Here is a 23,669-nt window from a genome sequence, read left to right as displayed (position 1 = left end):
CACACCCCGTCCCCCCAGCACAGACAACCAGGCCGGGAGCCAGGAAGCGGCTCGCACCCAGCAGCTCTCCCTGCAGTGCAGCTGTTGCTCGCATGTGACCGGCAGCCCAGGACTGTCCCTGCTGCACCAGGTTTACGCTTAGTCCTAGTGCCCCGAGGCCAGAGCCGGGGCGGGCTCCTGTTGCTTTCGGATCGTTAGGTACGTGCCGGCTTCTCGGAGCGGCGCCTCCCAGGCCGGAGCGGGCTGCCCGCCCCCCCCCCAGCACAGTCACACACGCGGGCGGGAAGCGGAGGCGCCCCCCAGCGCCGGCCCCTCCTGCACCGCGCCGACCTGCAGCTGCGCCCCGCAGGCGGGAGGGGGCCCCTCTGTCGGGCCCCCGGAGCAGCGCGTGTCTCGACTCCCCCTCCCCAGCCAGGGCAGCCGCCTCTGGGGGAGAGAGCAGCAGGCGGGCGGCGGCAGTGAGCAGCCGCGGCGGGGCCCTCCGGCGCCTCCAGAGACCGGCAGGGGGCTCAGGTACATCCAGCGCGCTGCATGCGGCCCCCGAGGCAACATACAGCCGCCGCCGCCACCTCCTCCTCCCCTCCCCTGGGGCTGCATGGCCGCTGTCCCCAGCCCGCTCCGCTTTGGGCTCTGCCCTTCCGCGCTCTAACTACAGTCCGTGTGGGGTCGGACTCCTCCTCCGGCGCTCGCAGAGCGGCGCTTCCTTGCGCGCCAGCACATCCCGTAAGTCGTTTGAGCGTTTGCAGCCCTTCCTGGGGACCTGCTTGAGACGGGCCGAAATAGACACCGAACTTGGGGGCAGTGCTAGCTAGAGTGGGATGGGGTGGCAGGGATTAATAGGGAGGTGTGGGTATACATTGTTCAGTGCACAACTCTGTCCGCTGTAAGACACTTGCCCCCTCCCCCAGCATGGTAAGTACGAAAGTTTTTAATATTTTAAAATCGGGGGCAATTTTATAGTTGTGTGAAGTAGAATAATTGAAACGAGTTTATGGAAATGCCAAAATGAAATGATGTTTAGCCGTTCGGATGACATCTGCCTGTTCCACTTCCCCCTTGTTTGGGCTGATAGTGGTGTGGATTAAGTCCTCAGATTAGATCCATGTTCATTGAGGCTCAAAAGCTCTGCCAAAATGACTTTACAGGATCTGGTTTAAATTGAGGCAAGCAGGGAGATACAGAGATGCCCTCTCTGCTCTGAACACCTTGAACCTGTACGTTGTTTATGTAAGAGCACCTTCTGTTTTGAGATCTTTTGACAGAGGATCATATTACTTACAGCACTGAAGCACAACAGAATGAGTTCAGGGTAATCTTACATACTGCCTTTGTTCTGGGGGTTTTACACACCAATCAGTTTTGTATCCATTTACTAGAAAGTGTGAAACTGTACAAGAGCTAACAACAGTGTAAGCAGGCATTTGTACCAATGTGTGCTTTTCACTGCGGAGTGGTCAAAACACCAGAACCCAGTATATTGTCACTGGCAGGATAAAGCTGCACCAATGCTGGAAAATGGATACTTCATTGCCTGCTGTGGGTGCACCCAGAATATTCTGGTGGTTGTTAGTATAAACTGAGCCCGCCTTGCCATTTTAAAAAAGTTTGCTTAATTTTTGTGTAGAGTGTATGTTGTGGAGGCTGAGCACTTCAAGAGTCCACAATTTCCTTCTCTTTACTCTTCCCTATAAAGGGTCCATATCATTATCTCTACACTCCTTCCTTCAGCTCAGGAGCACAAGACCGTAATTCCCTCCAGAACCTGTCAACATTGCTCCATATGTCAGAAAGAACAAGAGTGATTTTTTGAGAGCAACACAGTGCTCTTCTCATAGGGGGAAAGCCAGTCTCTGGTAGTCCAGGGGTCTCAGAATGCAAATTTAGATCCCTTAAACCCAGTTAACAGGACTACAATCCCTTTAATGTTAACATTCATTTAAAAGAAGAGTGTGCAGGAGAGTTATGACATATGTGTAACTATTTTTAGTGCAGTTCTAAAAGGTCGAGACCTTGTGTGTTGCATTTTATTTAGAAAAGAAGCTAATATTGCAGCTCTACAGTAGAAAACCACTGCAGTACAGATGGAGGGATTTGTGACCCCAGTTAAATCCAGAGATTGAGTGGAACATTACTGTACACAGTGACTAAAATGTACTCTTGCCATGTATTAAAGCACAAATGGCTCTGAGCGGTGGACAATGGCAATAATGGTATAAGAATGCTCATGAGCTACTTTATAAGTAATGAAATATAAAATGCTCAAACTATGAAACTTTCTGTAATCACTGTACAAAAATACTATTGGCTGAAGTACTAGGAGAGGAGGAAAAATGACAAGTCAAAAGGGAAATGGATGCATTCCATGATGTGGCTTCTTCACATGAATTCATAGAACTTAGTCAAATGAAAAATTGGTGCCTATAGGTGTACATTTTTGTGACATTCATGTCATTGAATAGATAAAGTGAAATGAAGTTGAGGGTGTAACATGATTGGCAGCTGCATACTTTTTTCATGCTTCTGCATTATAACTTGTCTAGCAAGCTGGCTTGTGTCTATATCCTTTGCAAACAGCAGGTTTTTTCTGACTTTTGGGTGCTGATTGTTAATGCATCTATTAATTTTTGTAGTTTAGATAATATTAAATTGTTTCAGAAGCTTCAATACTCAAAATGTCAGGCAGCAGAGTATTAATTTCTATTGTCAGCAATAGCACATAGCAACAGATGTCAAGAGCAGGAACAGTAAACATTTTTCTTAATTTGCTGATGGTTTCCAGATTTGTTTATTACACCGTTCATTTTGTAACTCATAGCATAATCAAGAGTCTGTTGCCACTTTCCTGAAAATAAGCATAATTGTTTCTTTACTCTCTATTTAACTGTGTTTAATTCATCTGAGGCCATAGAACAAAGTACTAGTTAAAATAGTTGTGACAGTAATTATTTTAGGTGTGGTTACTTATTATCAAGGCAAAGGACTTACCCAGGTTTGAAAACAGCTAAATGTGTGGCCTGATCCAAGGCCCACTGAAGTCAATGGAAAGACTCCTTGAAGAGTCAGGATTTTATGAAAGTACATGGTAGCTGAGAAGTTACTTGGGAATTTTATGAGAAGCATTGATTTCTGGAGTTGGCCATGACATTATGCGTATATACCAGTTAGGGTTGTAGAAGAAGTGAAGGAATAGATAATAAATTGCTGTGAGTCCGCAGAGTACTGGTTAGTGCAGAGGCAGGATATATTGTGTAAAAGCACCCTTAAGATGTTACTTACCTGTTTTTGTTTTTTTCTTTGTTGTGTAGCTGATCAAATTAAAACTATTTGAAAATTAAAAGCATCCTATGACATATGATAGTGTGTCTTGGGACCGACACGGATACAATAGTAATGCTTACATGATATGATCTAAGCAGTTCTGTGTACTTATTTGAATCCTATAACAATAAAACAGATTGAAAACCTAAAATGAAGCTGAAAACAAAAGGACAGAAATTATTAACAATATATATAACAATCTATTAGTTTTTATATGACGCGATAGAGGATAGGGGAAAATTTAGTGTGTAATCTTTACCAAAAGGGTGAAAACTTTTACTTAATAACAGTGACACTTCCCGCCACCTGTCGTTCACATATCTCAAGCATAGTCTTGTCATTTATACTTATATGTGCTGTAAGGCTGATGTGTTTTAAATGAATCTATCAGGATGGGTGCAGACAACCTGTATCTCAGGGGTCAGATTGAGAGGCAAAGTGGTGCTACTTAACTGTTGTCTACATTCCAGAATTCTGCCCGAGGGTGACCAGATGTCCCGATTTTATAGGGACAGTCCTGATTTTTGGGTCTTTTTCTTATATAGGCTCTTATTAGCCCCCATCCCACCCCCTGTCCCAATTTTTCACGCTTGCTGCCTGGTCACCCTATTCTGCACATAGGCTAAAACTCTACCCGGCATCCCAGAGTAGTTTGATGTTTCTGTTAAAATGGTCAGCAGTGAAATATTTTACAATGTTGATGTTTGAATTGTGATTAGGCTTCACAGCCAACACTTTGTAGAGACAAATGGGGTAAATTTTTGCTTCTTTTAAGACCAACTGTGCTGCCCTCAGGGTAGCTAAGAGGATACAGGGGAAAAAAAGGAATCCTTTCTCCAACTCAGTAATCTGGTGTGAAGTGCTTGCATGGCTGTTCTGCAACTAACCTCCATGGGCTGAGGTGACAGCTGGGGCCTTTGTTCATCCCCTATGTAGGGAGCTAGGCCTCTGGATTTATGCAGTGGTGGAGTCCTGACCACTTCCTTATACTGCCCCGCCACATTGCCAAGTCATGCTAATTCTTCTGTGAGGTCTGTCTTCTCTGTAGCCAGGAGCTGTGGTGTGTTTGGCACTTAACTGAGCTAAGATCAAGTGTAGTTTTAACTGTTGTATGAGTGATGTACCCTCACTGCTTGCTGACTGTATCTTGATCTCACCCACCGTATACCCCCCCATTGGGGACATTGCAGACTGTATATGTTATGTGCTGTCCAATACCAAAATACTAGCATCCCCCTATACTCTGTATGTTACCCCCGATGACCAATAACTGACGTTTCAAACTCTCTGTATCATCTATTTTTAAACATTTTCTAATAAACTTTTAAATCTGTTCCTGGACTCTTAGTACATTCCATGGGTGGCGTACGTGAGCCCACTTATCCACTGACGCTCTGAAAACTCCCACATCCCAATCTGGGTCTATGCTGGTTATGTGATATGTATGAAGATAGCACAACCTGTTCCCCAAGAGGGCACTCAAGAGGGACTGTTAGGGGATGAAAGTATAGCTCACTTTGTAACTGTGACACATGTGCTTAACTTTATGCTTGTGAGTAGTCCCATTCAAGTTAATAGGACTACCCATAGGTCTAAAGTTAAGCACGTACATACATGTTTGCAGGATCAGTTCCTAAAGCAGAATTTAGCCCTTAGTTTACATTAAATAGACCCCATTGAATTCAGTGGCATTAAACTGGTGTAATTTAGGGTAGAATCTGTCCCTAAGTTAGGACAAGAACAACAGAAGGAAGTGACACAGAAAGAATGCATGTGAGGAAGAGAAGAGGAGGCTGACTACAGGGAGATTCTGAAGCTAGTTAGATTAATGAGCTGCATGTTTTAAGGGTTGAAATTATGTTCCTTTACTTCTTGGGCACTATTAAAATTGAACCCTGAGAATCTGATTTTTCTATTACTGTTCATAATTTTAGTTCCGAAAAGTTAGGTTTTGGTGGGTTTTTTTTTAAAGAAGGTCCATTTGAAAATAGTATAGGTGTGGACATGGAAAGTGATTCAAGTGTTTATTTTTTTAAAAAGCAAGTTGATGTCAAGAATCTCTTAGTTTATATTAAATACACTTCAGCAGTTCAGTTCTTATTGAAGTATGACAAAACAGCTCACTGTTTAATATAGTTAAATCCTTAGACTTAGCATTGAAAATAACATGTTACTCTCTGCTGTAATGTTAGATATCTCTAGTTAGGGATGCAACATTTTCTAGTACTGGAATAAAAGAGAACTGGAGGTTGTGATTAGAGATTTTATGAATACAACTTTTTTTTAAATCAAAAATTACCTTTTTTTAAATTGGAAAATTTTCATGAAAATGGTTGATTAAAATTTAAAAAAATCCTTTTTTCAAGGAAACTGGGAAAAAGAAAACTGGGAAATGTGGTCTAGATGAAATTACTATAAGGTGGGTGCACAGCTGATTGAAAGACCATATTCAGAAGAGTTATCAATGGTTCATTGTCAACTGGGAGGGCGTATCTGGTGGGGCCCAAAGGGGTCAGTCGTGGGTCTGGAGCTATTCAGTGTTTTCATTAATGACTTGGATAATGGCGTGAAGAGTATGTTTATAAAATTTGCCAAAGACACCAAGATGGGAGGGGTTGCAAGCACTTTGGAGGACAGGATTAGAATTCAAAACAACCGTGACAAATTGTCGAATTGGTCTGAATTCAACAAGATGAAATTCAGTAAAGACAAGTGCATAGTACTTAACATAGGAAGGAAAAATAAAATGCACAGTTACAAAATGGTGGTCCAGCTCTGACCCATTGCCGTGGCTGATGCAGCTCGCGGGCTGGATGCAGCCTGCAGGCCATAGTTTGCCCACCCCTGAGCTAATGCCATAAATAGAGAAGAAAGATAGTCCAGTGGTTAGAGTGCTAACCTGGGAGTGTGGAGACCTTGATTCAAGTCCCTGCTCTGCCACAGCTTTTTTATATGACCTTGGCCAAGTCACTCTGGACTTGTCTTCACTACCTCACTACATCAGTGCTGCTGCATCGATGCAGTGGCACTAATATAGCACTTCTGGTGAAGACGTGCTATATCGATGGGAGAGCATTTTCCCATCGACACATTTACTCCCCCTCCCTCAACGAGAGGCGGAAGCTATGTTGGTGGGAGATGGAGGCAGAGCTTAGAGTCAATGTAACTTGTTTACAGTAAGTTGTATCAACTTAATCGATAGCGTAGACAAGCCCTTAGTCTCTCTTTGCTGCAGTTTTCCATCAAATTAAATGGGATAACAATACTTCTCTCCCTGATGGGAGTGGAGTGAGGGGAAAAATACACTAAAGATGTGAGGTGCTCAGATACAAGTACCTAAGATAAAGAGATTAGCTGTTGTTTGATATTTGTGATTAGAAGCAGCAGTGCTATTCATTTATATGTGATTATTGTGTATTTTAGCCTCAGCAAAGAGAAGGAGAATATGGATGGAGTGTGGTATCACATACAGAGCCCTGAGTTCCTAGTTAGTTTGAGTCACAGATGAAATGAGTTTGCTGGTTTTAGTGCATGACACAAAGATAGTCCTCAGTTGGTCATAATTTGTGATCAGTCTGTGTTCATGAGACCCACATTTACAGTTGCAGGTAAGGGTAAAAGACTTTTTTGTAAAGAAGTTTGCATAGCACCTGCCTATCACTTTGCCTGGTTCTAGGAAGTGGTGTCTGCCTCTCACTTTCCTGAGCAGAAAAGGATCACTACGTTTACTCCAAAAAATTGAAAATAGAAAGCAAAGTTTTGATTTACTGATATGTGAAGATAATGGCTCAAATTCAGTCCTGATGCACATGTTAACCATATTGATTTCAACTGAGAACGGACTTTACTTAGCCTTGTTATGCTGAGACCATTATGCTCGCCCTTAAGTAACAACAAAGTTTATAATCAGTGAGCTCGATTTTCATGTTCATGGTCTTTGCGTTGTGTACCTGCTGAGCCCTGAATGAATCAAAACCTCCTGGAGAGTTGCTGAATTGTTTTCCATTGTCACTGTTAATAAAAAAAGTTTCACAATTGCATCTCAAACAGGGAAGAGAGAGCTTCACTTCCCTATGGGGAGTTTGCATCCCTTACAGAAGCCTTTGCAAGAGCACAGCAGTAATGATGTTACAGAGCATTTTGTTGGTTAGACAAATATAGAAGTGCTTTGTTAAGCTGAGGTCAGCTTCTGTGACAGCGTGTTTATAAACAAAGAGATTTCTGGACTGTTCCCCTTGCTTTCTGTATATGAAACAAGAACTGTACATGGAAGATGTTTAATATAATTGAAATGAGGCCTACAAATATATATTTCATATTTCTTATAGTATTTACATCTGTTAGGGGCCTTCTTAAATGCTTCATGCATCTAGATTGTTAGCAGATTCAGAGTTCTGGCTCATGGATTGTCTTTGCAGACCTACACTGTAGGATTCTCTTGCTAAGCTCATCAGCCGTGGAATCATTAATAATAAAGCCAAAAAGGGCATTCATCCATAGTTGGATCCAAAAGTTCCAGAAGAGAAGGCTATAAAAAGGCCCAACACCTGTATCCATCTTTAAATCTTGTTTTTTTTTCTTCCTGCAAAGTAGTTACAGAACCATGTTTTCCCTTTTTTTTTTTTTTTTTTGGTAAAGTGGTCATTTTTTTCATTTTTGAAAATGTTATGTTTTAAATGCAATGTAATATTTCTAATAGTATTATATTCCTGCCCCACTCCCTCAAAACCCCTTGAAAAATTCATCTAATGTTTGCAACTACTCACATAGCTGATAGAAACTTTTCAAAATTTTTGATGGGTAAAACAGACTAATTTTTCATGAAAATTTTTGCAATTTTTCCCCCATTGTTTTGGCCAACTCTATGAATGAAGAAAGATAAACAAAATTACTGTAGCTATAATAAAGAAAGAAGTACATGATTTAGTATAACAGATTTGCTAAAATAAACTTATAATAAAGATGATTGTTTACAGTGTTGTTATAGCTGTCTCTTGAAAAAGAAAATTCATAATAAAGAGTTTTAAAAGAGCTGGTCAAGTTTCTATCTGGATCATTAACATTTCTTTTTAATAAGTCCTGGAACTCTGGGGAAGTTCCAGAAGACTGGAACTAAGCTAATGTTGTCAATATTTAAAAATGGGATAACCTGGGTAATGATAGGCCTGTCAGCCTGACATGAACCCTTGGCAAAACAAACCAACCAACCAACCAAACAAACAAAAAAATAACAACAGGAAATGGCTGATACAGGACTAGATAAGTCTTCACTGCAGAGGATATGAAGGAGAGTCCCAAACCTGAGCCATTCTTTTTAGCTGACAAATTTGAGTAACTGTCCTAAACTGAGGAGTCAGTAGTGGAGGTTTTGGAACAAATTGATAACTTAAATAGTAATAAGTCACCATTTATGGATGGTATTCATCCAAGAGTTCTGAAGGAAGTCAGATATGCAGAAATACTACTGGTAATCAGTAATCAATTTTAATCAAGAATTAGTGTGGTACGTAACCTATCGCAGAAATCAACCTCTGTACCAGATGACTGGAAGATCACTAATGTAAGGCTGATTTTTTTTTAAAAAGGATCCAGAGGCAATTCTGGCAATTACAGGCCAGTAAACTTAAGTTCAATACCAGGCAAACTGGTTGAAACAGTAGCAAAGTACAGAATTATTAGACACGCAGATGAACACTATGTGTTGGAGAAGAGTCAAGATGGCTTTTGTAAAGAGAAATCATGCCTCACCAACCTACTAGAATTCTTTGAGGGTATCAACAAGCATGTAGACAAGGGTGATCCAGTCTATATAGTGTACATGGACTTTCAGAAAGCCTTTGACAAGGGCCCACACCAAAAGCTCTGAAGCAAAGAAAGCAGTCCTGGGATAAGAGAGAAGGTCCTTTCATAGATCAGTAACTGACAAAAAGATAGGAAGCAAAAGGTAGGAATAAGTGGTCAGTTTTCACAATGGAGAGAGATAATTGGCAACATCCACTAAGGATCTGTGCTGGGACTGGTGCTGTTCAACATGTTCATAAATGATCTGGAAAATGGGGTAAATAGTGAAGTAGTAAATTTTGCAAATGATACTAAATTACTCAAGATAGTTAAAGTCCAAAGCTGACTGTGAAGAGTTACAAAGAGATTTCACAAAATTGGGTAACTGGGCAACAAAATTACAGATGAAATTTAGTGTTGATAAATGTAAAGTAATGCACATTGGAAAAACATAATCCCAACTGTACATTCAAAATGATGGGTCTACATTTGCTGTTATCATTCAAGAAAGAGATCTTGGAGTCATCATGGCTAGTTCTTTGAAAACATCTGTTCAATATGGCAGTCAAAACTAACAGTGTCAGGAAAGATTAGGAAAGGGATAAATATCATAGAACCACTATACATTCATGGTACACCCACACTTGCTATACTGTGTGCAGTTCTGGTCGCCCCATCTCAAAAAAGTTATATTAGAACTGGAAAAGATACTCAGAAGGGCTGCAGAAATGAATAGGGGTATGGAACAGCTTTCATATGAGGAGAGATTTAAAAGTCTGGGACTGTTTAGTTTAGAAAATAGATGACTAGGGGTGATATGACAGAGGTCTATACAATAAATGGTATGAAGAAAGTGAATAGGCAGGTGCTATTCACTGTATCACATAACACAAGAACCAGGGGTCACCAATGAAATTCATAGGCAGCAAGTTTAAAATAAACATAAAGTACTTCTTCACACAACACAGTCTATTTGTGGAGCTTGTTGCTGGGGGACGTGGTGAAGGCCAAAGTATAACTGTTTAAAAAAGAATTATAGAATTATAGAATAGAATCATAGAATCTCAGGGTTGGAAGGGACCTCAGGAGGTCATCTAGTCCAACCCCCTGCTCAAAGCAGGACCAAACCCAACTAAATCATCCCAGCCAGGGCTTTGTCAAGCCTGACCTTAAAAACTTCTAAGTTCTTAAGTTCATGGAGGATTGGTCCATCAATGGCTATTAGCCAGATAGTCAGGGACGCAACCTCATGCTCTGGGTGTTCCTAGCCTTTGACTTCCAGAAACTGGGAGTAGATGACAGGGGATGAACCACTCAAAATTGCCCCTTTCTGTTCATTCCCTTTAAAGTGTCTGGCACCGGCCCTTGTCGGAAGACAGAATACTGGGCTAGATGGTCCATTGGTTTGACCCAGTATGGCATTCTTATGTTCTCTAGATTAAATAATAATTAAAGGAGGATTATATAAATAACATGGTTTTATCAAAAATAGATCTTGTCAAACTAACCTGATATAATTTTTTGATGAGGTTGTAAGTTTGATTGAAAAGGTAATAGTGTTGTTTGTTACATAGTTAGATTTCTTTGAAGTATTTGAGTTGATACACATAGCACTTGGATTTAGAAATTAGAAGGATACAAAATTATCACAGCACACATTAAATGGATTAAAAACTGGCTAGCTAATAAGTCTAAAAATGTAATTTTAAAGGGGAATCATCACTGAGCTGTTGTTTTTCTTGTGAGGTCCTGCAGGGATTGATTCTTGGCTCTATGCTATTTATCATTTTTACCAACGATCTGGAAGAAAACATAAAATCATCACTGATTAAGTTTGCAAGTAATACCAATATTGTGAGAGTGATAAATAATCAAGAGGGCAGGAGACTGATAGAGCGCTCCGGATCGCTTGGTAAGATGGGCACAAGCAGATGATATGCATTTCAATATAAACAAATGTAAGGTCATACATTTAGGAACAAAGAATGCACACCAGAATTACGGCATTGGAGACTCTATCCTGGGAAGCAATGACTGAAAAAGACTTTGGGATCATGGTGGATAATCTGCTGAATGTGAGTTTCCAGTGCAAAGCTGTGGCCAAAAGGGCTAATGCAATCCTTGGATGTATAAACACGGGAATCTTGAGGAAGTGTAGAGGGGATGATATTGCCTGTGTATGACTGCTGCTGGAACACTGTGTCCAGTTCTGGTACCCACAATTCAAGAAGGATGTTGATAAATTGGAGAGGGCTCAAAGGAAAGTCACAAGAATGACTAAAGGATTGGAAAACATGCCTTATAGTGACAGATTCAAGGAACAATTTACCAGGATTGTGGTAGATTCTCTATCTATGGCAATTTTAAAATCAAGATTGGATGTTTTTCTAATATATATGGTCTAGTTCAACCACAGCTATTGGATCTGAAGCAGGAATTAATTCAGCGAAGACCTATGGGTATACAGAAGGTTACACTAGATGGTGCCTTCTGGTCTTGAAATCGATGGGTATATTTACACTGCAATGTAAGCCCAGGGTTAGTAGAACTTGAGTTAGAAGACTCTGGGTTTGTTAACACAGGGCTTGAGCATTTCTACCTATTTGTAACTCCAGGTTTGAAATGGTTGAACCCTGAGTCCCAACCTGGCATTCCGGCATCTACACTACATTATGCGGGCCTGAGTTGAACTACCTAGATCCCAGACTTCCTAGAGCCCTCCCAAAATGTGGCTGCTCTAGCCCTTTGTTCATGGTGAAGTGTGGGAAAATTTGACTGTTCACCAAACTTGACTGTCAAGAGGACAAAGAAAGCCTGTGGAACTGTGGGATACCTTTGTCAGACTCCCAGAACATGATTCTAGCAGGGTTGTGCCCATACTGCAGAGCAGTAGGTCTTGAACACTGGGTCCCAGCTTGACTCAGGCTCAAACCCTCAAACCATGGGGTCAAAGCTCTGGGTTAGCATGATTTGTATGTAACTGGAAGGAGGATTAGGCTTGAACCTGAGTTTGAACCCTGAGTTTACATTGCAGTGTAGAAATGCCCTATAAATATTTCCATTATTGGTGATTATTTTTAAATAGAAAATTCTAAATGACTGTTCCTGAAACTGTATAAATATCTTTCCTTTCAGAATTCCACTACTGTGCAATGAAAGGAATCTTCATTCCTGGGAATTGAAACTCTGGTGGATTATTCCTGGCTTCCTTGATGATTATAAAATGGAGCCCCTATCATTCAAAGTTAAAAAACTTCAAGCACCCACTGATATCTCAGTGGATTTTAGTCTCCAGCTTGTTGGTTCTCTGCCAGTGCATTCTCTAACCACCATGCCAGTGCTTCCTTGGATTGTGGCAGAGATTCGGCGGCTCAGTATGCAATCTTCCATCGAAGAACCTAGCACCAGCCAAATCCGGCTTTATGTTTCACCAGCAGGCCTGCGATGTGAACCAGACACAGGAAAGAGCCAACAGTGGGATCCTTTGATTTGTTCCAGCCTGTTTGAATATAAGCCACAGCATGTCCACAAGCTGATTCACAATAGCCACGATCCAAGTTACTTTGCTTGTCTGATAAAGGATGGAGCAGTAAATCAGCAAAGTATCTGTTATGTATTCAGAGCTGCTGATCCAACAAAAGTAAGTAAAAAAGCAATTCTCAGAGCTTGCTTCGCTCCATGAGATATTAGAAGCTGATTTATAGGGCATGATGTAAATGCACAAGAGAAGTTAATATTGTGTATTTCAAAATGAGGTAGCTTTTCTGATCTTTGGATCTTTTCATTACAGCCTGAGTTCTTTAAACTCTTTTTACAAAGTAAGACCTCAGTCTTGCAAAGACTTAACACGTGGGCCGAACTTTACACACTCTCAGTTTTACTGTGTGAAGTTAGGCCTGTGTCAGTCTTTGCAGGATCGGAGCTTAGTTTACAATAAGCTAGTGATATGGGCTGAAATCCTGGCCCCGTTGAAGTCAGTGGGAGTTTTTCTATTGATGTCAGCGGGGCTAGAATTTCACCCATAAACTGCCTTGGACCTTCTCCAATCCTACATTATATGAGTAGCTTGTGTTCCCTCTGAGAAGGCTGTAGTGCTAAAAATAGGCATCCAATTCTGCTCTTCTGATTCAAGTCAGTAATCTGCTAAAGCCACATCCTCACATGAATAAGGTGAGTAAAACTGGGCATTAGGTTTCTGCAGCTGACCACTGATGTTTAGTGGGCAAAGCAGTGGCACCATTGAGGTCTAAGATGTAGTTATTAATATTGGATGTGGAGCTCACATTGGGCCAAATCCTTTATGCCTCACTCACGAGAGTAGCCCCACTGAAGCACCTCAGAGGGACTGTTTGCATGTGTACAGCTGATTGGATTGATTTATGTACTTACAGCTACCTGCTCTGGAGCAAGACAGGGCATAACACCAAACTCATAGTGCCTGGCTCAGAGCTGGATACGTGGTTATGGACACAGCTTTAATTAAATTCCCCCAAGATAAAATGTCAGCTAAGTAAACTAACAGGCAAATAGAACTTAAATCACAAGCACTTAAGTGAGAAAATACTGTCAAATTAAAAATGGGCTACTCAATAAGATATAAGATGTATGCATTTAAGGGTGGGGAGTAGATGTTTTAGGACTTGGCACTGAGTAGAAAGAAGCTGTTAAATATGTACTTATGTAGTTCATTGTGTGGGTTGTGGTTTTGTTAGGATCATGGTTAATAAACAACTTTGATCACCTCCAGTACAATTTCTTCTGTAACAACAAAGTGAAAAGCAAAGTACTATTTCCACCTGCTTGATCAGACTCCTGGAGCTATTTGAAATAAGAGAGAGGGGGAAATATAAAGACTTGGGTTTCCAGTTTCAATTGTATCCATAGATTCAGGGGCGGCTCTAGCAATTTCGCCGCCCCAAGCACGGCGGTACGCCGCGGGGGGCGCTCTGGCGGTCACCAGTCCTGCGGCTCCGGTGGACCTCCCGCAGGCGTGCCTGTGGAGGGTCCGCTGGTCCCGCGGCTCTGGTGGAGCATCCGCAGGCTCTGGTGGAGCATCCGCTTGGCGTGCTGGGGCCTGGAGCCGGCCCTGCATAGATTTTGGATGCCAGTGTCTATGATCATTATTGTTTTAATTCGGAATTGCCTTATCTCCGTTTGTTCTCCTTTACAGTGTCCTTTTATTCTGTCTCTGATGTATGCATGCAACTCCCATTAACATTACTGAAAGTTGTGTATGCTTATCAAAGTGTGTGTGAGAGAGATATCTGTGTATTGAGACAGCAGGGTACCCAGATTGGGAGCACAGCAGTGTCTAGGATAGGGGTGGGCAAACCTTTTGGGCTGAGGGCAACATCTGAGTGGGGAAATTGTATGCAGGGCCGGGGCAGGGGGTTGGGATGTGGGAGGAGTGCGGGGTGTGGGAGGGGATGTGGTGTGCAGGAAGGGGCTCAGGGCAAGGGATTGGGGCAGAGGAGGGGTGCGGGGTGTATGAGGGGGCTCAGGGAAGGGGGTTGGGGTGCAGGAAGGATGCGGAGTGCAGGAGGGGTGCGGACTGCGGGAGGGGGCTCAGGGCAGGGGGTTGAGATGCAGGAGGGGTGCGGGGTGTGGTAGGGGGCTCAGGGCAGGGAGTTGGGGTGCGAGGTGCAGGCAGGGGGTTTAGGGTAGGCAGTTGGGGAGCGGGGTGCAGGAGGGGTTCGGGCTCCGGCCTGGCACAGCTTCCCTAAAGAGGCTCTGGGGTGGCAGTGCCATGCCTGCCCTGGCCCCACGCTGCGCCACTCCAGGAAGCACTGCGGTCCCTGGAGGGGGCAGAGGGCTCCGCATGCACTGCCCTTGCTGCGCCTCCAGGTACCTCCCCCAAAGCTCCCATTGGCTGCGGTTCCCTGTTCCTGGCCAATGGGAGCTGGGGGGGGGGCAGTGCCTGGAGGCAATGGCAACACATGGAGCCCTCTGCCCTCCTGCCTGGGGGCTGCAGGGAAGTGGTGCCGGACACTTCTGAGAGTGGCGCAGGGCCCGTGGGGCCACGGGGGGCAATCCAAAGCCCTGAGAGGCCGGATCCGGCCCACGGGCCATAGTCTAGGATCATTATTGTTTTAATTTGGAATTGCCTATCTCCATTTTGTTCTTCTATAGAAGAAACAAATATTAGAAGACTAACTTCTGTGGACTGAGTGACTCAGCAGTCTCTTGCTCCAGTCCATTAGATCTCTTGTCCCAGAGGACTCCTTTCACTGCCTGCAACATTTGCTCTGAGGAATCAAACAGCAGTTTTCCATATTTAGATTGTGTTGGCATGGTCAGCTTCCTCTCTGTTGCTCCTAGGATGGACAAAAAATGTTCTGCATATTTTTTCTATTTGTGCTTGTTATTCAGAAAGAGACACAACAGTCCAAATTAGCTTGGTGACAGAGCTGAAGTATTAAAACCTTGTTGTATACGAACCCCCCACAGAGCGGGTCTTGAACTTACACTGGATTAACTATAGTTATTTACCAGTCCAGTTTTAGTGAATAAAAGTTTAGAAGTTATGATCTCACCTTTGTGAAAAACTCAGGCAGAATTTGGGTACGTTGGAGAAATTAAATCTCTCCATTGGGTCAAATATAACTTGTTAATACAGTGTTTGCAGCTATGGAAAATTTAATTACTTATTCTAAGTGTTACTTTTCATTACCAACCCCCCTGAGACTCTCTCCAAAATGTTGTAATAATTAGACAGACATCTGATCTATTTTATAGGACAAAAGGTCTCCACGATTAAAACGTTGTAAGATACAAGGTCCACAACCACTTGCATCTCTGTGGATGAATCTGGAAAAGGCTGTGGCTGATGTAGATGGAATTCACATTAAGACAGGGCTCCTGCGCAAATTAGATTGAAAAACCAGTCTTGAATTACAACAAAAAATATATGGTTATGAGTTCACAAGCGCTATCAAATAGGGTTGCCACCCGTCTGGATTTTACCCAGACAGTCCAGTTTTTGGTTTCTATGTCCAGGTGCTATTTAGGGTTGCCAGGTGCCTGGTTTTTGACTGGAAAGTCTGGTTGAAAAGGAGACCTGGCAACCCTAAATGACACCTGAACCAAAAGTCTGGTTGCTGCAGGGTGTGGGAGGTGCTGGGTCATTGGAAAAAGGCAAATATAGTGCCCATCATTAAAAAACAAAAGAAGGAGAACCCGGGGAACTACAGGCTGGTCAGCCTCACCTCAATCCCTGGAAAAATCATGGAGCAGGCCCTCAAGCAAACCATGTTGAAGCACTTGGAGGAGAGGACGGTGATCAGGAACAATCAGCATGGATTCACCAAGGGCAAGTCATGCCTGACCAACCTGATTGCCTTCTATGATGAGATAACTGGATATGGGGAAAGCAGTGGATGTGATATATCTTGACTTTAGCAAAGCTTTTGATATGGTCTCCCACAGTAGTCTTGCCAGCAAGTTAAAAAAGTATGAACTGGATGAATGGACTGTAAGGTGGATAGAAAGCTGGCTCAATGGATAGTGATCAATGACTCGATGTCTAGTTGGCAGCCGGTATCAAGCAGAGTACCCCACGGTCGGTCCTGGGGTCCAGGTCGGTCCAGTTTTGTTCAACATCTTTATTAATGATCTGGATGATGGGATAGATTGCACCCTCAGCAAGTTTGCAGATGACACTAAGCTGCGGGGAGAGGTAGATACGCTGGAGGGTAGGGATGGCATCTGGAGTGACCTAGACAAAGTGGAGGATTGGGCCAAAAGAAATCTGATGAGGTTCAACAAGGACAAGTGCAGAGTCCTGCATTTAGGATGGAAGAATCCCATGTACCGCTACAGGCTGGGGACTGACTGGCTGGCTAAGCAGCAGTTCTACAGAAAAGGACCTGGGGATTACAGTGGACAAGAAGCTGGATATGAGTCAGCAGTGTGCCCTTGTTGCCAAGAAGGCTAATGGGATATTGGGCTGCATTAGTAGGAGCATTGCCAGCAAATTGGGGGAAGTGATTATTCCTCTCTATTTGGCACTTGTGAGGCCACATCTGGAGAATTGCATCCAGTTTTGGGACCCCCACTACAGAAAGGATGTGGACAAATTGGAGAGAGTCCAGTGTAGGGCAATGAAAATTATCAGGGGATGGGGCATATGACTTAGGAGGAGAGGCTGAGGGAACTGGGGTTATTTAGTCTGCAGAAGAGAACAGTGAGGGGGGATTTGATAGCAGCCTTCAACTACCTGAAGTGGGGGTCCCAAAGAGGATGGAGCTAGGCTGTTCTCAGTGGTGGCAGGTGACAGAGCAAGGAATAATGCTCTCAAGTTGCAGTGGGGGAGGTCTAGGTTGGATATTATGAAACACTATTTCACTAGGAGGGTAGTGAAGCACTGGAATGGGTCACCTAGGTCCGTAAAGGTTTTTAAGGCCCGGCTTGACAAAGCCCTGCCTGGGGTGATTTTGCTGGTGTTGGTCCTGCTTTGAGCAGGGAGTTGGACTAGATGACCTCCTGAGGTCTCTTCCAACCCTAATCTTCTATGATTCTGTTAACTTGTGCCAGCCCCTGCTCAGCCAGGGCCACCTCATACCTGCAAGGAGGCTCCTTGAGATGATCCAGTGAGCAACGGTGGGGGGGAGAGGAGTGAGCAATGGGGGCAGGGCCTTGAGGGAAGGGATGAGGCTTTGGGTGAAGAGGTGGGGTAGAGGGGTCTGGGGAAGAGAAGGAGTAGGGGCGGGGTCTTGGGGGTCCAGTTGCCAGCAATTAGAAGGGTGGCAATCCTACTACCAAACAATTCCTGAAACCACGTCACTCTTCTTTATATAGGATAATTTTTAAAATTGAATGCAAGGCTGTTGCTGGGTAGTACATTAAGTATTCTTTAAAAATTCATATAAATGAACAAATATATGTCGACTATATATACCTCACTACCTCTTGCCTTATCCATAATTAATTGGTCAATTGCTTGTGGGCATCAGGGAAGAAGCAAGTCCAAAGGTGGAATTTGAAGGAGGAGAGGGCAGTGGACAGAAGAAGGCAGGAAGATGGCTGTGGGAGAAGCAAATAAGAAAGACTAGTATAATTGACAGGGTGAGGAGGGGGCAATGTGGTAAGAGACAGGAGCAGAATTGTGAAGGGCCTTGAAAGTGGTGATAGAAAGCTTGAACTTAGTGCATGGAAATGAGACAGCCAGCGGAGGGTGTTGAAGCGAGAGGATAGCATAGCCATAACAACAGAGAGTGAGAAAGTATCTCCGCAACAGTGTTCTGAATAGACCAGATTTCATTAGCTGAACACTTTTTTATATGCAAACTGAACCAGATTGTAGGCTTGATCACTTGTGAAAGAATGTTGTTCCTATTCTGGGGTAAAATATTTTGGTAATGGGATACAGAGCCTTTTGCCTTTAGAGCATTGACTTAAATCCAGACCAGTGGGCACACCCTCCTGTGGATAAGATAGGGTGCCCTTGTATTTTGCCTGGATTTAAACCAGAGATTTAGAAGGTAAAAGGCTCTGTATCCTACTATTCCAAGTAATGAACTCTACATAATTCCAAATAATGCCATGATTCTGTGTTAAGATTTTGTAGCCAAACTTCCCTTCTTCTGAAATGCCCTGCCCAAGAAGGAACCAATGACCCATTGTGGTATGGTTCCATCACTTCCTAGGAACTTATAGAATCCCTTCTGTTGCCGCACCATGAGGCTAGGGCTTAGCTGCTCTGGATGGAGTATAGGGGTAAATGGAGGAGAGTATCAGGGGACATACTGTATGTGTTAAACTCCTTTGGGGACCTAGCTCAGAACCATGCAAATGTCTGCACATGCAGTCCTTCTGCCCCACGCAGTATTATGTTCTGTTCTGCATTTGATCATGCCTTAAGAGGGTTTTTTGCATAGGTGTCGGCAGAAGAGCCAAGAGCATCTTTATAGAGGGACAGGGTCAAAGCGCCTAGAACTCCCCATTTCATGCAAATCCCTGAACTCTGTAGGATTTGGAGGCTGAACCACGCGATTCATCTATGGTCCCACTCTGAGGGGACCATTAGTTGAAAATTCTGCAAGGTGACACTATTGTAGTTTCCTAAACTCTTTGTCCTCAGACCGCGAGTTAACCACAGGAGAGTACAATGTGACTCCCAAGCTGTTAGACTAAAAGTCACCTCCAGTTGATGACATACATAAAACAAACAAGCTGGTGATTTGAGTCTGATTTCTAATGGACAGGGTTCTACAACACACAGTTCATCATCACATGTTGTAACCTTGTTGGCAGTCTCAGCAGAGTGATTGGGTATTGAGTGGGCTTTGTAATTCCTAGAGATATTCCCTCTAGGTCATAGTGTAGACTTGTATGTTGGTATAGTGCCCAGTGTCCCTCATTTTGATGGATCATTCATCTTGGTCCCAAGGTGGCTTATGTTCCACACAAATGTGATACTTCCTCAGCTTTATTGTTGAAAATTATTTACATCAGAAATGCAGAATTTCCATTTGCCTTTTTTTTTTTAAAATACAGTTCCCTCCCTCCCTTCCCAAGTTGGGATTTTATGGATGGAGAGGTATGGTGGACTGAAGTGAAGGTGGGGAAACCTGTACTGCTGTTCTCCAGGGGTAAACAGAGTACTTCAGTGGTTGCTCTTTCTAGTCTGTCACCTTTTTGAGCATTTAAATCCACTTTGGGGAGAACTGTATGAGAGACAGATAATTACAAGCTGATAGAGCATTGTTACAGGATATTGGTCTCCTACTGCTACATAACTGACAAGATTTTCATAGAAAATAAATGTAGTGGTAAAGCTCTATATTTGTTTTCAGTTTAGGAGACACTGATTTTGTACCACATTACAATGATTTTTCTTTGGTATATCAAATCATTGGCTTCATGTACATGTATTCATTTTACCTGATGGATGTTTTGTATGGCAAATGGAAATTTGGTCACTTTTCTGTAATTGATCTAATGATGTATTAAAGATGGCTTAGATATAGGATAAATTGGGCATAATTATACTTTTACTCAAACAAATTTTAGACTTCTGTAAAGCAATTAAGTTCTATGATGATATTCTTGATTTACATAAGTGTGAGAGAAGCATCAGGCAAAATCTGTGATACAGTACATCAGAGACCAACTTATCCAGAAATGTGTTCTTCAGAGCAGAGTTGTGTTTATTTTAAGTGGTCAGTGAATCCAACAATCAGATCCAACAATCTGATTGGCCGTCAGAAATTCCACTTGGCAATGCAGTGATGAAAAATCCTTCTCACCACTCTCTAGGAGTTAGTGAAGTAGCATATTTGAAGGTTCATTTCTGATAAGAACTGAAGTTTGGCTGTTTATTCAAACCCTCCAAATTTTTTCAGTCTGAAAACCCAGGCTGGGCATCTTATGGGAACGGGCATTTCTGTGAGATTTCCAGTGGTTCCTGCAGAACCAGGAAAAGCAGAAGCATGCACAAATGAAAGCCGCACAAAAGTTCAGCTTTGGGAAAAGGTTAACTTCAGTTCTTATTTTTTCCCCTAATCAGTTTGCCATTCTTGTGTTTATCAGGGCTGTTAATCCTTTAATGAAAAACATGGGATAGAATCATTCACTTTTATTGTGGAGAGAAATGTTACAACTGATTCAAGCAGGATTCTGATGGGCATCATGAAGAAGGCAGATATGTGCACCCTCAAAGTCTTCATTCTGCAGAGAGTGAAAGTGTGCCTGCGAAGTGGTGTCTCAATTGTTCCTCTGATGTATCTGTCTGGGATAATGTTAGTTTTCTAGCTACTGTACAGGAACAGTTTTCAACCAGAGATCTGAAGCCCCCTGGGGGGCCACAAGCAGGTTTCAGGGGGTCTACCAAGCAGGGCTGGCATTAGACTCACCGTGACCCAGGGTAGAAAGCTGAAGCCCCGCCACCCGGGACTGAAATGGAAAACTGAGCAATTTAGCTTTGCAGGGTTGCCCTGCTTGCTAGCCCCTAATGCTGGCCCTGGCTTTTATATGCAGAAAAACAGTTGTTGTGGCACAGGTGGGCCGTGGAGTTTTTATAGCATGTTGCGGGGCGGCTCAGAAAGAAAAAGACTGAGAACCCCTGCTCTACAGCAAGAAGATTTGACTCCCACACAATGCCTTCCACACAGCAGAATCCCCTGTGTGGGGAGCCATGGTCATAGCAATTGTACAGGCTGACCATTGATTGCCTGAGGGTCTGGTAGGTATGCTCCATGTTGGCTGCAGATATGTTGGCGTGGAAGGGAGAACTGAAGGTGGGTCAGGGAAGAAAAATTATCTTGAATGCTTATGAATCAGTGTCCTAACAGACAAAGCATAGGATGGGGTATTAGTTGGTGTCTGCTACAGACCCACAAATCACATTAGGGAACAAGATGACTGCCTTCTTATGCACCTATCTATAATGCATAGGGAAGAAGCTTCATGATCATGGGTGACTGCAATTGGAGTGACACAAGCTGGAGGTCTCATGCTGTGAGTCTTAAAACATCCTCGGAATTTCTAAATATTATAGATGACAATTTCCTAACTTCAAAAGTGTTGTAGCCAACAAGGGGGAATTCCATATTAGACCTTGTCTTGACATATAAAGAGGAACTGATCACAGAACTAAAAACTAATAGTAGCTTAGGTGCAAGTGATCATGACCTGATTACATTTATAATGTGCAAACAAAATATACACGCACACGGTACTTTAAAATGGCCAGTTTCACAAAGCTTAAAACCATTATGAGCCAAATCAGCTGGGAGGAAGAATTTAATCAGAAAAATGTGAATGATAATTGGGAATTGTTTAAGACACTTTACTAGGTGCCCAAAAAAGCCACAATTGAGGAAGAAGGCCATATGGGTTAAAAAAACTGACCCTGTTTAGAGGGAATGTGAAGGCAACTATAAATTTTTTATATATAAAAACAAATGGAAAAAAGGGGAAGTTGATAGTAATGAATCAAAGAAGCTAGGAATTGTAGAAAATTGATAAGGGAAGCAAAGAGACACAAAAAGAAATCTATGCCCAACAGAGTTAAGGAAAAATGAGGAGTTTTTAAAGTATATTAGGAACAAAAAGAATCCTAACAATGATATTGATCAATTACTTGATGATCACGGTGTAATTATCAATAATAATGCAGAAAATTCAGAAGCATTCAATAAATATCTGTTCTATATTTGGGAAGAAAACAGGTGATGTAGTCATGTTGTATGATAAGACACTTTCCATTGCATTAATATCTCAAGAGGATGTTAAATAGCAGCTTCTAAAGTTAGACATTTTAAATCACTGGGTCCTGATAACTTGCATCCAACAGCTTTAAAGGGGCTGACTGAGGATGTTGTCAGAACAAGAATGCTGATTTTCAATATGTCTCAGAACACTGGGGAAGTTCCAGAAGACTGGAAGAAAGCTAATGTGCCAATATTTTAAAAGGGTAAACAGGATGATCTTGGTAATTATAGGCCTGTCAGTCTGACATTGATCCCAGGCAAGATAATGGAGCAGCAGATATGGGACTTGATTAATAAAGAATTAAGGGAGGGTAATATAATTAATGCCAATACCCATGGGTTTAATGGAAAATGGATTCTGTCAAACTAACTTGATTTTGTTTTTGATGAGATTACAAGTTTGGTTGATAATGGTAATAGTGTTGACATAATAGATTTAGACTTCTGTAAGGCATTTGACTTGGTACCACATGACATTTTGATAAAAAAAACTGGAATGATATAAAATAAACATGGCACTCTCATTAAATGCATTACAAACTGGTTAACTGGCAGGTCTCAAAATGTAATTGTAAAAAGGCAATCATCATTGAGTGGGTGTGTTTCTGGTAGGGTCCTACAGTGATCGATTCTTGGCCCTATGTGTTAGAAACTGAGACAGAGATAATCAGGCCTAGTGCCTGGAGCAGTGGTAAATAGGTCTAGTGGTTGGAGTGGTGACAGTTGGGTCTAGAGGACAGAGACAGGAGTCAGAGCTGGAATCAGCAGGCAAGAGCAGGGTTGAAACAAGGTAAGAGTAGGGCTGGGAGCGAGGCTGCAGCCAGAACAGGGCTGGAGCAGGTTAAGGCCTGTGGAGTGTGTCACCACACTGCACTATCATGCAAGGGAGAATTCCAAGCCATGAGCAGACTAAGCTGCTGTTTCTCCTGTGAGGTTTATATATGTGCCCTGAGAGTCACCAGACAGCTCCTGGCTTGTGGATTGGAGCCTAACACAGGACTGACTCATCACTGCATGTGGCTTAATCAGGCTCTAGTTCAGGGCTGATTCATCACCTTATAGACTCCCCAATCCCCCTGGGATGCTTTCCAAGCATCCTTGGCTGGCTTGTCAGGGTGTGATTGATGTAATTCCTGAAGGAGGTCGGGTGCATGTACATTACTGGCTGGTTCCCATGGTCAGCTGGGGCATACCCTTCCCAGGCAACAAGGTATATAAATCATCCTTGGAGGAACTTAGAATCCAGGATCTGTCTCACCACATATTCTTTCTGATCCTGAACCATGATGGGGGGATGGAGGTGGTTGTGTGCATCCAGGAAAGAAGTTGTCCATATATTTCTTTAACAAGAAAACAGGG

At 42.7% G+C, this 23,669-nt stretch overlaps 1 protein-coding gene across 2 annotated transcripts in view; it reads left to right on the top strand.

Moving 5' to 3' along the window:
• Positions 1–608: 608 nt before the first annotated feature.
• The window catches only part of TBC1D1 (TBC1 domain family member 1), a 192,101-nt gene continuing 169,040 nt past the window's right edge, over positions 609–23,669 (top strand). The window contains exons 1-2 of one of the 2 annotated variants that reach the window (XM_045018773.1): positions 609–723; positions 12,235–12,739. In XM_045018773.1, coding sequence (XP_044874708.1) covers positions 12,323–12,739 — 417 coding nt within the window. In that variant the 5' untranslated portion in view covers positions 609–723; positions 12,235–12,322. Of the gene's footprint in view, positions 724–807; positions 913–12,234; positions 12,740–23,669 lie in introns of those variants that run through there. The other variant, XM_045018774.1, reaches the window with a different exon arrangement.

The sequence above is a fragment of the Mauremys mutica genome, chromosome 5 (genome assembly GCF_020497125.1).
Source record: "Mauremys mutica isolate MM-2020 ecotype Southern chromosome 5, ASM2049712v1, whole genome shotgun sequence".
NCBI classification, from domain to species: domain Eukaryota; kingdom Metazoa; phylum Chordata; order Testudines; family Geoemydidae; genus Mauremys; species Mauremys mutica.
This window is presented reverse-complemented; position numbering and strand designations above follow the sequence as displayed.